This window comes from Amphiura filiformis, unplaced genomic scaffold, assembly GCF_039555335.1.
Source record: "Amphiura filiformis unplaced genomic scaffold, Afil_fr2py scaffold_24, whole genome shotgun sequence".
Classification (NCBI taxonomy): domain Eukaryota; kingdom Metazoa; phylum Echinodermata; class Ophiuroidea; order Amphilepidida; family Amphiuridae; genus Amphiura; species Amphiura filiformis.
In genome coordinates this window covers 1,159,573-1,175,520 of record NW_027305488.1, presented here as the reverse complement: position 1 = coordinate 1,175,520, position 15,948 = coordinate 1,159,573, and the positions used below count along the sequence as shown (strand labels likewise).

General features: G+C 36.1%; 1 protein-coding gene across 1 annotated transcript in view; it reads left to right on the top strand.

The window, feature by feature from the left end:
- LOC140143626 (calcitonin gene-related peptide type 1 receptor-like) overlaps positions 1–15,948 on the top strand; it is a 79,924-nt gene that overhangs the window by 51,883 nt on the left and 12,093 nt on the right. Inside the window, exons 3-9 of the mRNA XM_072165443.1 lie at positions 517–679; positions 3,939–4,049; positions 6,183–6,286; positions 7,698–7,783; positions 8,773–8,899; positions 9,616–9,769; positions 10,563–10,623. Of these exons, the coding sequence (XP_072021544.1) occupies positions 517–679; positions 3,939–4,049; positions 6,183–6,286; positions 7,698–7,783; positions 8,773–8,899; positions 9,616–9,769; positions 10,563–10,623 (806 nt within the window). The remainder of the gene's footprint in view (positions 1–516; positions 680–3,938; positions 4,050–6,182; positions 6,287–7,697; positions 7,784–8,772; positions 8,900–9,615; positions 9,770–10,562; positions 10,624–15,948) is intronic.

The window sequence follows — 15,948 nt, the reverse complement described above, 5'->3', positions numbered from 1 at the left end:
GTCTGCTCTACCAAAGAATTTCAAACTGGGGGTCTTCAATGCAACAGTGGAGTCTGTGTAACGTACGGATGTGAAGCCTGGACCATAACTCCCAAACTAGCCAAAGAGCTGGATGGCTGTTACACCCGTATGCTTAGGGCAGTGTACAACATCCATTGGAAACAGCACATAAGCAACAAAGTGTTGTATTGAGACCTCCCAATGCTCTCAGAGAAGATCAGAGAAAGGAGAACACGCTTCGCTGGCCACTGCTTCAGGAGCAAGTGTGAACCTGTCGCCAACCTGATAAACTGGGCACCCAAACATGGAACAAGAAACCCTGGTAGACCACCCCTTACATATGTAGATGTACTCAAGCAAGAGACCGGACTGGAAGCATCTGACTTGGGAACGGCGATGCAGGACAGGAGGATATGGAGAGCTGTCGTGGTTCGGGAAAATCACCCGAAATAAGCAAGTAAGCAAGCAAAGCATAATAACCAATTAAAACGTTTTCTTTTCTTTCTTTTTTTTCAGTTTACCTTAATAGAAATAACTTCTGGTCAAGATTTTGAATTACCAACGGGATTTAGTCCACCTTATTTCGATGAACTCCAAACAGTAGAACAACGAGATGCCTTAACATTCGAAGCACAGGCATGTTTGTACCGCATGTTGACAGACCCCTACCCCGATGAAGGTAAGCTTTTCAGTGATTATTTTCGTTTTTAAGCATGTATTGATACCAGTGTGCGTATATTTATTTCACGCGTTTTTCATCAGGATTGGCATCTCATTAAGAGGTGTACCACCATTTTGGTGTACCACCTGGTTGTACACCAGTTATACACCATGTCTACAACCAGGCGTTTTTTCTAAACAGTCATGGTTGCAAGCTGTTGCACATGCAGGTACTTCTTTTGAAAATCCTAAACAAGGTATAGCAGTCGCTGATAGGATACGCAGCTTATAGAACACGGATAAGCTCTATTGAAGCCTGCTATAAAGCATGCTGCGTTTCAGCGGAAGATATATACGTAAGGTGACGACCTCGAAACTTATGACGCTCCTCGGATACGATGGTTTTGAGCTCAACAATTTTGATTTGGAATCCAACTTATTACGTCGCTGTTAGCTTACGCCGAACTTTGCAAGAGTTTGGTGCACTCCACTTGAATTTTACCTCCCGTTGCACTTTTAAATCACTGTCAATTCGACCTCAGACAAATTACCTTTTGTCGTTGGACAGGAAAAACTTCATATGTCATTGGCCCCTGAACATGTACAAAGCAAAACCGTCTATTTTATCTCGTGGCAGTTTTGTTTCAAATATGTTCAAGGGCCGTAAACATAAAACGACGCTTTGGTGTCTAAATTAGTTTTATACGGGAATTACATATAAAAAGTGAACAACACTTTTTCATGTAGTATTACTTAAATATAACTTAGTCCATATTATTATGTATCATAATTCTAGGTTACAATAATACACTCCATTCCCTGTAGGCTAGATATTGTATACTTGCCCTCTTTGTTAAATCTTTAATAGATGTGAAGCAAACAAGACATAATGCTCCTATGTCTATATCATGTATGTATCATATTATTGTGTATTCTGGTTCAGGCTGTTTAGAGCTGAACAAAAATAAAACTTTCTTTTATTAAAATATTCTATTTTATTTGTATTATCTAAGTAAGTACCGTAATGATTTTATTTGACATAATGTGATGTGATCAAGCAAAATCAGTCGGAACTCGGAAATGTTGATTTTGAGATATAGCCAAACAAAGGGAATAATTGTTTTTGTTTCCTCTTGTTTTGGAAACTCTTTAATTGCTCATATCTTTAGAACTGGTTGTTCAATTTCAATGGCGTTTTCTACAAAATGCAGCTTCGTAAATGCTTGTTACAATCCTATAAGAAACTGAAAATTTAATATTTCCAAGTTCCGACTGATTTTACTTGATCGCGTCACATATGAGATGTTTACGGACTCATCAGTTTTGTCTACTCGCATTGGGAAAGAAGCCATATCAACGTAGCACTATGGAACACAGTGTACTGTCATGCATCTGAGAAACAAATTGTGATTCAATTAATGCTCTATATTTAAGCACTAGACTTCAACATAAAAAGTCCTAAATTGTTGAGATTTTTTTCTCAAAATATCAAAAACGCTCTCAAGAACCACTCATTTCAATGCATTTTTCATGTTGATTCCAAATATGGTCATTAACATTTACAATTCCGAAATTTATGAATTATAACAAAATTGAAAATTGTCTTCTGAAGTCGACACCCGCGGGGAAAGAGTTAATCTACGCAACCAGAAAACCCACGTTTTAATATACGGAATCGCCGTCGTTGCTACTAAAAGATTAAACAAGTTGATATCAGGTGACCTTGAAAAACCTTGAACTCAATTTTGCACCCAATGCCTCATTTCAAATATTTAGTTTTAGTTTTGGTTTTGGTTTTGGTCACGTGGTTTTCTATTGTCCTGCCTAACCACTTGAATCACAAGATATCGAACTCATTGTTTCTACCTTTTGTTTAAAACTAAACATTTGTGACAGGTAGTTTCGGTTTTGGTTTCAGTTTCTTATAAGTGGTGTGACGAATAAAATTACACGATTTTCGAGTTACCTGATCTAAGTATACAAAAGAAATGTTTAAATTTCGCAGTGCAATATTCACGAGCAGAGAAGTCGAACAAAGCAGTCTACATTTGAAAGCATTGATTTAGTTTGAAAGCATTGACTTGAGACTACGAAATAGCCTTAGCTGATTTCACTGTGAAAATATATAGACCATCGAAATATTTGCATTCGACATTACAAAAGGGGCCACTATTGTAATTGTATAGGTGCTATAAACAAAATCGATTCATGTCCTTAATCCCATGTACCAGAATCGATGGAAGGCCATTATATGACCTCTAATAACCTAATGACTTTTACTGAAGCAATTTTACTGCAAAAGTAGAAGATAGAGGGAGAAGAGATTGTGTGATGTGTGGGTGTGTGTGTGTGGGGGGGGTTGGAGGGCAAGGGGATATGGGCCGGGAGAGAGAGAAACATATGAGAGAGAGCATTGGAAGTGAAAGAGAAGGGGGAGATGAAGATATCGAATGTAGGGGAGGAGGAGGGGGAAAGGGGTAATTTAGGGAAGATGTGGTTATATAGGGAGGGGAGCCCCCTCTTAAAGAGGTATGTGTTGTGCTTCCCGGGGATAATAAACTAATTCACAATCAAATCATCTCCAAGTAACGTTTATGTTTCATACAAACAAACAAATCCCCCCACCCCACCCCATCCTTCAATATACGCGCATGTATATGATTTCTAGGCCTAGAACTCGTGAGTGTAATATGCCACCTACCGTCGACAGAGAGCATCAACTGTCGTCCGCGGGATAGATTTCCGATATCAATCATGATAATAATTATGTTAGCACAATAGGCTATTGTATACTTCTGGTTATACCCTATACTGTGTCCTCCCAGCATAATAGTGTTATGATTGCAGACCAGATCAGCTCTACTTTTTAATCCCTTGATTTTTGGTTTCTGAACAAAAGAGAAACCAAAACTATATATTTGAAATGAGGGAATGGTTAACATTTCGATCAAGTTTCAAAATAAATCAGATAATTTTTATTGTTATTGACCTCCAATTATCCTTGATGATCTTGAAATGACCTTCAAACTTAATAAATGTTAAATCCTTCCAACCAAGTTATCCAAAATAGGGAAATAGGGTATAGGGAAAAACAAGGGAAAGATTTGAAACACCGATTTGAAACTCGGCATGAAAAATACATTATATTGAGTACAAACAAGCCTAGTATTGGTTCAGTGGTTCTTCAGATAGCTCTTTATATTTTGAGAAAATATCTCAAAACTTGTTGAAGCCTATGGCTAGCATATAAACTAATGCATTGTATTTCATTCTGACAGGGAATTATTGTAATATAACATTTGATGGCTGGATGTGTTGGAATTACACAAGAGCTGGCGAAACCGAGTACCAGAACTGTCCCTCGTGGGTGGTTTCTTCCGATCCACATAGTGAGTATACGACAGACCACAAAAGAATTAAGAATTAAGATACCATTTGTTTTTACCCCTGTATATAGCTTAAGCAAAAACATAATGTGTATTAAACAGAACCAGCAGCCAATAGCTGCATCTTTTAGCTCGGATTTAAGACCTAATTCGTTGAAATCGGTCAAGAAATGAAGACACGGTGATCCAAAATCCCAAGAAATATGCAAATGAAAAGTTTGCAGTTTGCTCCATTGCATGCTCTATTGATTTGTACGCAAAGCGTTTTGGAGCAGTAGAATTAGCGCCGTGCTTTCATTGATTAGAACATTAAAACGCTACTTTTGATTTCGTTCCCCAACACAAAACGTTCTACAGAAAAGGTTTAAATGTCAGGTTACAAAATGTAAAAGGGTACAAAAAAGTTTTAATAACATTCATCAAACATTTTTGAAAACATGATGAAAAAATACAATAATACTATTCATGATCTTTATATAACCCGACATTTATATGTTATTACAACGTTTTGAAAAAGCATTTTTAAGAACATTTTAGTGTTTGGTGGGTCCTTTATTGGGGTTTAGATCACCGTTTCGTTAATGCTAAACCGATTTCAACAAATGAGGTCTTAAATCAGAGCTAAAGGGTACAGGTATTGGCTGCTGATTTTAGTTTTGACATAGTTGTCTTTGTTTATATGATATAGAGGTTGTGCGTGAAATTATTAATTGGCTCCAAACAAAGGATTTGAACCGATGTCCTTTATCGTAATCATGGCGCAGTGCAGTACAGTCAATCAAATGAATTATATGTTTGGTAAAAATTAAATGTTGGTAAAAAGGACTGATTTGTTTAAGGCGTGTATAACGTTTTCTTGCATTAAAAACATCGAATTTTAACCAATTGACTCAAAAGGTTTTTTTGTATGTTTCACCTAGTTTATACAATTCCCAGAGATTTAATACTATTAACAATATAAGCGTTCATAAAAATTGGATAACTAGGTTGATAGTATATCTAGTCCATTGTAAATCATTATAACCAAGTTATGTCATACAGAACTTATTTATTTATGAAATAGAGCAGAACAATTGGAGTGATTTTCTTCAAGATTTGTGTATTACTATATCAATGTTGACGTGTATGTATGAAAGAACCTGAATATATCTAGTTTTACCACAATATTGATGAATCCGGATATTTACGTAGCGTTAATGCCCTACGGTATTATTTGATGCGCAGAACTGATTGCTAATTGTGACATGTGTTTATAGATAGATAATATACTCTGAACTACATCTATGGTATAGTGCAAGGTGGTGTCATCTGTAATAGCTGCCAGGTGTCATATCTTTACAGATGTGTACATTATTAGAATGAAGAAATGGTCAAATGTCTATAGAGCAGCTATTGCAGTTAAGGCATTCTTGCATAAATCTCTCGGAACAGAATGACCTAAGGGCATACACTTTCACCAGAGAGTACAATACGATATATTGGTTATGATAAAAGTAAACGCGATATATGTTTTTATCACGCGAGGTAAATATTTGAACACTTTGAGCAGAGAAACAGACGCAATTAAGGTTATTGGCCTGTATAGGAAACAAGCGAGGATTTATGAGTTTATATCAAGCACCTTTTTAACTAGATTACACAGTACAGGATGCATATAACAAGATAAGATTATATGATAAATTTTATGTAAATGTATGCAAATTATACGCAATCTTTTGAAACATCTTTAAAACACAAAAAAACATCACCAAGAAAGGCGTCGACCCCGGGGCGTTGACCTTACAGAAACCGATGTATTATAATGTGTGTATCTAACTGCATTTTACTGTAGTTAGAAAGTACACATTGCAAGCCTTCAATATGAGTGTATTGTATGACCATACGTATTATTTCTTCTTTAATACAAAAAAGTCTTCAAAAATATAGATATGAACATGATAATACCAAAACAAAAATTTGTTTTAGTTAAGTTCGGCAGTGACTTCGATGCTTTTTCGCGGATGCGCCTCAAGCGTTCCAACAAACCGTCCTTGATTCGATATTGCAACCATGCCAGTGAAATACGCACCTACGTCACTACCGAAATTGAGATGAACATAAGTAATGTATATTACAATTATGTTAATTCCATTTCAGATGAAGCCCATAAAACCTGCTATCCAAATGGGACATGGTTTATGCATCCCAATACGTCAGAAGTGTGGACCAACTATTCAGCTTGTCACTTTGCTCCTGAACAGGTAAAAACCCACAGCTTGTCGTATCTTTCCATTATGAACCATTCTAACCTCCCTATAGGTTATGGTTATGGTCCTATGCGGGTTTACAACAAACCAATTCCATAGTACAGACTGTATTAGGGAATGTATGATTTACAGTTGTGGGCACTATCAACCATTTTCCTTATAACTTCCTTATTATCATATGTGATGCGATCAAGCAAAATCAGTCGGAACTCGGCAGTAATAAATTTTCAGTTTCCTATTGGATTGTAAAAAGTATTTATAAAGCTGGATTTCGCAGAAAACCCCATTGAAATTGAACAACCAGTTCCAAAGATATGAGCTCTCATAGAGCTTTAAAAACAATACGAAACAGAGGAAGAAATTGTCTTTGTTTGGCTATATTTCAAAATCAATATTTCCGAGTTCCGACTGATTTGGCTTGATCGCATCACATATGACGGGCTGTCCAACCCAAATCCTGTGCGTTAGAGATATCCCTTAACAAATCACTAAAGAGATATAATTCTGATCTCTTAAGTGGCACTTAATGGTCGTAGATAATCAATTCCCGACATGAACGAAACACTCAAGTGGTAATTACTGATTCGATAACGGATTTCTTGTTCAAGTCCCCAAATTTTTTAAGGATTTGTTTCAAATCGTAGTGCGTGTCTCTAACGCATTCGGGATTTCACTTCGGGATTTCCCTTACTCATTAGGGTTTTGTTTGGACGCTTCGCCAAAGCCTATTAGCTATATTTTTATCGGTATATGGTAATGTTAAAACACGTTAGTTATTGTCTTCAAAAACTTTTAATACAAAGCTTGTATTCACAGTCAATCTCGTGTTCAGAAGTATGCAATAATGTTCCCTGATTCTCTATATAGGTGATATATTCTAGACGACAGAATAACCAACATACACAAAGCACATTGGGTGCCTGACAGGGTGTTATGAGTTGTTAAATTTCTTGTAATATCACGATGTTCTATCATCGCATTACTCGCCATAATTGATTTGTTGCATTGTTTATTCTTTAAACATATTGTGCCATTATTCTTTTATCCTATGAAAAAACAACATACGGAATTGCACCAGATTATATACAGAAACATACAAAAAGGCCCCATTTTTTGCATGTCTGCGAGTTATTGTAGATAAAATACTCGAATTAAACTAATATCTACCTATAAAATTAAGTTTAATCTATGTGGTAAATTAAATATGAGAAAGGTTTTTAACACAAGTCAACACATACATAAATGACAGCCAGTGAAAAAATTTCACTGACTATCCAGGATTTGAAACCTGGATAGTCAGTGAAATTTTTTCACTGGCTGTCATTTATGTATGTGTTGACTTGTGTTAAAAACCTTTCTCATAATATCTACCTATATTTTGATTGTTTTTTTTTTTCCTTTTCAGGAGAACGTGTATATTATTTATTATATAGGATATGGGTCATCCGTGGTTTCACTTATAATAGCACTCTTCATTTTCTTTTATTTCAAGTAAGTAACCCGGCACAATGTTAATTGATATTGGCAAAGCTATAAATAATTCCGGGGTTTCGTAATGGAAATGAGGGTACGGGGATGTGCGGCAGATTCAGGGTGCATTTTCAGCCATTTTGGTTAGACTCCGGGTACATTTACAGCCATTTTGGTTTATTTATTTTATGGCTCTTAATTTCTTGAAAACTTGGTTTAAGAAAGGGTGTTTTGGTTTTTTTTTCTCGAAAAAGTGCAAATTTCTCATTTTTTTCAGTAATCTTTTCCCAAAAATTTGTTATAATTTCGGTTCTGTTTTTCGTCAAAATTTGACGTGGATATTATTCATAGAAATATTGCAGAATAGAACAGTGACTTAAACACAGTAATATGACGATTTCTTGACATTTAGAGCGATTAAATATGCAAAACACAATATGATAAGAATCACACAAGTGAAGATCAATTTTTCCAGAAGAAAAGAATTGGGCCGCATTAAGCAGACATCTGGGGAGTCTCGAGCGGTTTTTCATCGAACACGATAACATCTAAGTTACTATCTTAAAATCTTTCTAAATTGCATTTTTTATTAAAAAAAACAAGTCATTCAAAAACCAAGCTATTGTAAACCATTGTCGATCTGGTGGGAGATTGAGGGCGGCAAATTGGGCTGTTCCATTTGCAATACATACTCCATCTATGGAAGATTTTGCTAAAGAGAGAGAATGGAATTCAAATTGAATAGACATTTGGGTTACCATGAAAAGGGGGAGTATGGGTTTCAAAATAACTCACCCTATCCAATTCGCTCTCTACCCAGGTGTAAAACGGGGAGCTGTTATGAATATTGTCAATTGTGCGCCGCCCAAAGGTATGAGTATGCTTTGGGCATTGTATGGCAGCTGGCACATTCTTACGACAGCGCTTTGATACTAATAAAGTGAAAAGCGCTGTATAAGTGTATAAATGACAACATTTATTTATTTTATTATTTTTCCTTTTTGTGACAGGAGTTTAGGCTGTCCAAGAGTAACAATTCACAAGAACCTATTTGTATCGTTTATTCTGTGTGGAATAATGTGGATAGTATACTTTGCAGCTGTTGTTAGCAATAACGACACATTAGCTGAAGATAAGGTAAGTTGGGAATAATGATAAAGATGACTGGACTCAAAGATGTCAGATGGATGATGAATATGGATTTGACGACTTTGAAATAATCACGATGCTAATTTCTGATGTTTGATGATGACGGTACCTGGTAAATACGACGATGTTAATGATAATGAAGATGATAATGTTGTGGTGTTTTTGTTATTGTTGTGGTTGTTGTTGATGATGGTGGTGATGGTGATAGTGATGGTGATGGTGGTGATAATAATGATTAGATGATACAAGATGATGATAATAATGATGATGATGGCGATAAATAATGATGATGTTGGTGATGATGATGATGACGATGATGGTGATGTTGATGTTGATGATGACGATGATGGTGATGTTGATGTTGATGTTGATGTTGATGATGATGATGGTGGTGATGATGGTGATGGTGATGACGACCACGATAACGACGACGACGACGACGATGATGATGATGATGATGATGATGATGATGATAGTGGTGATGATGATGGTGGTGATGATGATGATGGTGGTGATGATGATGATGATGATGTAGATGATGATGATGATGACGACGACGACGACGACGACGATGATGATGATCATGATCATGATCATGATCATGATGACGACGATGATGATGATCATGATGATGATGAAACACTACATTGATTTCCTGTATTTAAATTGTTTAACGATGTTCTTTAATCATTTTTGTGCGTCAGACTTGGTGTCGAGTAATCCTAGTACTGGGTCAATATTTCAACACTTGTAATTATTTCTGGATGTTAAGCGAAGGCCTGTATTTACACACAGTCATCGTTGTAGCTGTATTTTCAGAAAACCACCGTCTTCATCAATATTATATCATAGGTTGGGGTAAGTTGAGATAATTATGTTTGTCTTTACTACATGTATAGACGAATCTAATTTCACGCATTCCTATACCTCAATGACAGCCATAGCTGGGACCCCGTCGGGTATATTCCACCTAAAATATGAAATGATGCGTCCTTGGCGGGGATTTTAAACTGCATTTCATCACCCGTGTTACACGTAGACAATAGAATCATGAAAGTATACACCACAATACAACATAACATCGATTTTTAAGCGGCCTTAATCCACCCAATTGGGAGTCACAAAACCAGTTTGATGCAGGGGGACCCAGTCATGGCCGACTAAATTCTGACCATCACTTGGCACGTAGGATTCATCTATACTATGCATTGGGCTGTTTTAGTTGAGAAACACAAACCCCTATGGCAAACATGATCTTAATCTCCCACACAGGGGATGTAAACTTTTAATGGAGTCACCCCTTCAGGTAACCCTATTGACATTCACACTCCATATGTGGAAGATTATGGTCATGTCTTCCATAGCATGTGTATGGATTATCGCTGAGCGATAGCGATTGGATTTGAGCCAATGAGGTAGCACGCTTTTTGCGTTGGAATAAGCGCGTTACATCATTGGTCATATTGGTCAAATACCAATCGCTCGTCGCTCAGCGATGGAGTATAAATTTAGCGTAAGACGAGTTTGCCAATGAAATGGCAAAAATGCGACACTTCCTTTGTTGGAAAGGAAAAACACCTTGAACTAATAGGCAAAAATTACAATATATCACCATTTTATAACATATCCCTTTCTCACTTAATATTTACAGTGTTTCCAATGGTGCCTGTTGCATTGTATACCGGTTTTATGGCAGCCTTCAATGAAGGAGCGTAAGTACTTTATAAAAAACGAAGTATCAATAAATGGGCAATTCCATCGCATCATTCCACAACGCGAAGTTTGCATATGGATGTAGCAGACAAACATGTAGGTGAATAGCATAATGGTAAACAATTTTTGGTTAGTGAATGATTAAGGTAGGAGAAACTTTTTCAAACCACCCTAATTTCCTATATTGTATTTTAATAACTTTTATGTGTAATAATAGTAAATAATTCTGATGGTTTACGAGATCGAAAAGTAACGCAATTTGACTATTTGCCACGATGTTATTTTGAATAAATCTGAAATGAAATGAAATGAATTTTGCATATGCAAACTTCGCGTTGTGGATTGATGGGCTTGGAATTGACCAAATAAACTACAAAATCGATAGTGCCATTTGAATTGAGACATACATGATTTACCAAAATCTACAAGTAAACAACTGGATACTGTTTTTATCTGGGAAGCAGATAACTTGACCAAGTCTGCTTCTCAAAACACATATTGCCATTTTACTTGAGACCACAGATGATTTACCAAAACCAAAATCTACAAGTAAACAACACACTAGATACTGTTTGTGTTTTATCTGGGAGACAGATAACTTGACCAAGTCTGCTCCTCAAAACACATATTGCCATTTTACTTGAGACACAGATGATTTACCAAAACCAAAATCTACAAGTAAACAACACACTAGATACTGTTTGTGTTTTATCTGGGAGACAGATAACTTGACCAAGTCTGCTCCTCAAAACACATATTGCCATTTTACTTGAGACACAGATGATTTACCAAAACCAAAATCTACAAGTAAACAACACACTAGATACTGTTTGTGTTTTATCTGGGAGACAGATAACTTGACCAAGTCTGCTCCTCAAAACACATATTGCCATTTTACTTGAGACACAGATGATTTACCAAAACCAAAATCTACAAGTAAACAACACACTGGATACTGTTTTGTTTTATCTGGGAGACAGATAACCTGACCAAGTCTGCTCCACAAAACACATATTGCCATTTTACTTGAGACACAGATGATTTACCAAAACCAAAATCTACAAGTAAACAACACATTGGATACTGTTTTTTTTTATCTGGGAGACAGATAACTTGACCAAGTCTACTCCACAAAACACATATTGCCATTTTACTTGAGACACAGATGAATCACCAAAACCAAAATCTACAAGTAAACAACACATTGGATACTGTTTTTTTTATCTGGGAGACAGATAACTTGACCAAGTCTACTCCACAAAACACATATTGCCATTTTACTTGAGACACAGATGAATCACCAAAACCAAAATCTACAAGTAAACAACACACTGGATACTGGTTTTTTTTATCTGGGAGACAGATAACTTGACCAAGTCTGCTCCACAAAACACATATTGCCATTTTACTTGAGACACAGATGATTTACCAAAACCAAAATCTACAAGTAAACAACACATTGGATACTGTTTTTTTTTTATCTGGGAGACAGATAACTTGACCAAGTCTACTCCACAAAACACATATTGCCATTTTACTTGAGACACAGATGAATCACCAAAACCAAAATCTACAAGTAAACAACACATTGGATACTGTTTTTTTTTATCTGGGAGACAGATAACTTGACCAAGTCTACTCCACAAAACACATATTGCCATTTTACTTGAGACAGATGATTTACAAAAACCAAAATCTACAAGTAAACAACACACTGGATACTGTTTTTTTTTTATCTGGGAGACAGATAGCTTGACCAAGTCTGCTCCACAAATACATATTGCCAATTTACTTGAGACACAGATGATTTACCAAAACCAAAATCTACAAGTAAACAACACATTGGATACTGTTTTTTTTTATCTGGGAGACAGATAACTTGACCAAGTCTGCTCCTCAAAACACATATTGCCATTTTACTTGAGACACAGATGATTTACCAAAACCAAAATCTACAAGTAAACAACACACTAGATACTGTTTGTGTTTTATCTGGGAGGCAGATAACTTGACCAAGTCTGCTTTACAAAACACATATTGCCATTTTACTTGAGACACTGATGAGTTACCAAAACCAAAATCTACAAGTAAACAACACATTGGATACTGTTGTTTTTTATCTGGGAGGCAGATAACTTGACCAAGTCTGCTTCACAAAACATATATTGCCATTTTACTTGAGACACAGATGATTTACCAAAACCAAAATCTACAAGTACACAACACACTGGATACTGTGTTTTATCTGGGAGGCAGATAACTTGACCAAGTCTGCTCCACAAAACATATATTACCATTTTACTTCAGACACAGATGATTTACCAAAACCTAAATCTACAAGTAAACAACACACTGGATACTGTGTTTTATCTGGGAGGCAGATAACTTGACCAAGTCTGCTCCACAAAACACATATTGCCATTTTACTTGAGACACAGATGATTTACCAAAACCTAAATCTACAAGTAAACAACACACTAGATACTGTGTTTTATCTGGGAGGCAGATAACTTGACCAAGTCTGCTTTACAAAACACATATTGCCATTTTACTTGAGACACAGATGAGTTACCAAAACCAAAATCTACAATAAATAACACACTGGGTACTGTTTTTTGTTTTTTTTTATCTGGGAGGCAGATAACTTGACCGAGTCTGCTTCACAAAAAACATATTGCCATTTTATTCGAGACACAGATGATTTACCAAAACCAAAATCTACAATAAATAACACACTGGATACTGTTTTTTGTTTTTTTTTATCTGGGAGGCAGATAACTTGACCGAGTCTGCTCCTCAAAACACATAATTGCCATTTTATTTGAGACACAAATCATTTACCATAACCAAAATCTACAAGTAAACAACACACTGGATACTGTGTTTTATCTGGGAGGCAGATAACTTGACCGAGTCTGCTTCACAAAACACATATTGCCATTTTACTTGAGACACAGATGAGTTACCAAAACCAAAATCTACAATAAATAACATACTGGATACTGTTTTTTTGTTTTTTTTATCTGGGAGGCAGATAACTTGACCGAGTCTGCTCCTCAAAACACATATTGCCATTTTACTTGAGACACAGATGATTTACCAAAACCAAAATCTACAAGAAAACAACACACTGGATATCTTGGAGGCAGATAACTTGACCAAGTCTACTCCATAAAACACATAATTGCCATTTTACTTGAGACACAGATGATTTACCAAAACCAAAATCTACAAGTAAACAACACACTGGATACTGTTTTTTTTTTTATCTGGGAGGCAGATAACTTGACCAAGTCTGCTCCACAAAACACATATTGCCATTTTACTTGAGACAGATGATTTACCAAAACCAAAATCTACAAGTAAACAACACATTGGATACTGTGTTTTATCTGGGAGGCAGATAACTTGACCAAGTCTGCTCCACAAAACATATATTGCCATTTTACTTGAGACACAGATGATTTACCAAAACCTAAATCTACAAGTAAACAACACACTGGATACTGTGTTTTATCTGGGAGGCAGATAACTTGACCAAGTCTGCTCCTCAAAACACATATTGCCATTTTACTTGAGACACAGATGATTTACCAAAACCTAAATCTACAAGTAAACAACACACTGGATACTGTGTTTTATCTGGGAGGCAGATAACTTGACCAAGTCTGCTCCACAAAACACATATTACCATTTTACTTGAGACACAGATGATTTACCAAAACCAAAATCTACAAGTAAACAACACATTGGATACTGTGTTTTATCTGGGAGGCAGATAACTTGACCAAGTCTGCTCCACAAAACACATATTGCCATTTTACTTGAGACAGATGATTTACCAAAACCAAAATCTACAAGTAAACAACACATTGGATACTGTGTTTTATCTGGGAGGCAGATAACTTGACCAAGTCTGCTCCACAAAACATATATTGCCATTTTACTTGAGACACAGATGATTTACCAAAACCTAAATCTACAAGTAAACAACACACTGGATACTGTGTTTTATCTGGGAGGCAGATAACTTGACAAAGTCTGCTCCTCAAAACACATATTGCCATTTTACTTGAGACAGATGATTTACCAAAACCTAAATCTACAAGTACACAACACACTGGATACTGTGTTTTTTTATCTGGGAGGCAGATAACTTCACCAAGTCTGCTTCACAAAACACATATTGCCATTTTACTTGAGACACAGATGAGTTACCAAAACCTAAATCTACAAGTAAACAACACACTAGATACTGTTTGTGTTTTATCTGGGAGACAGATAACTTGACCAAGTCTGCTCTACAAAACACATATTGCCATTTTACTTGAGACACAGATGATTTACCAAAACCTAAATCTACAAGTAAACAACACACTGGATACTGTGTTTTATCTGGGAGGCAGATAACTTGACAAAGTCTGCTCCTCAAAACACATATTGCCATTTTACTTGAGACAGATGATTTACCAAAACCTAAATCTACAAGTACACAACACACTGGATACTGTGTTTTTTTTTTATCTGGGAGGCAGATAACTTCACCAAGTCTGCTTCACAAAACACATATTGCCATTTTACTTGAGACACAGATGAGTTACCAAAACCTAAATCTACAAGTAAACAACACACTAGATACTGTTTGTGTTTTATCTGGGAGACAGATAACTTGACCAAGGCTATTCCACAAAACACATATTGCCATTTTACTTGAGACACAGATGATTTACCAAAACCTAAATCTACAAGTAAAGAACACAATGGATACTGTGTTTTATCTGGGAGGCAGATAACTTGACCAAGTCTGCTCCTCAAAACACGTATTGCCATTTTACTTGAGACACAGATGATTTACCAAAACCTAAATCTACAAGTAAACAACACACTAGATACTGTTTTTATCTGGGCGGCAGATAACTTGACCAAGTCTATTCCACAAAACACGTATTGCCATTTTACTTGAGACACAGATGATTTACCAAAACCAAAATCTACAAGTACACAACACACTGGATACTGTTTTTATCTGGGAGGCAGATAACTTGACCAAGTCTGCTCCACAAAACACATATTGCCATTTTATTTGAGATACAGATGATTTACCAAAACCTAAATCTACAAGTAAACAACACACTGGGTACTGTTTTTTTTATCTGGGAAGCAGATAACTTGACCAAGTCTGCTCCTCAAAACACATATTGCCATTTTACTTGAGACACAGATGATTTACCAAAACCTAAATCTACAAGTACACAACACACTGGATACTGTGTTTTATCTGGGAGGCAGATAACTTGACCAAGTCTGCTCCTCAAAACACATAT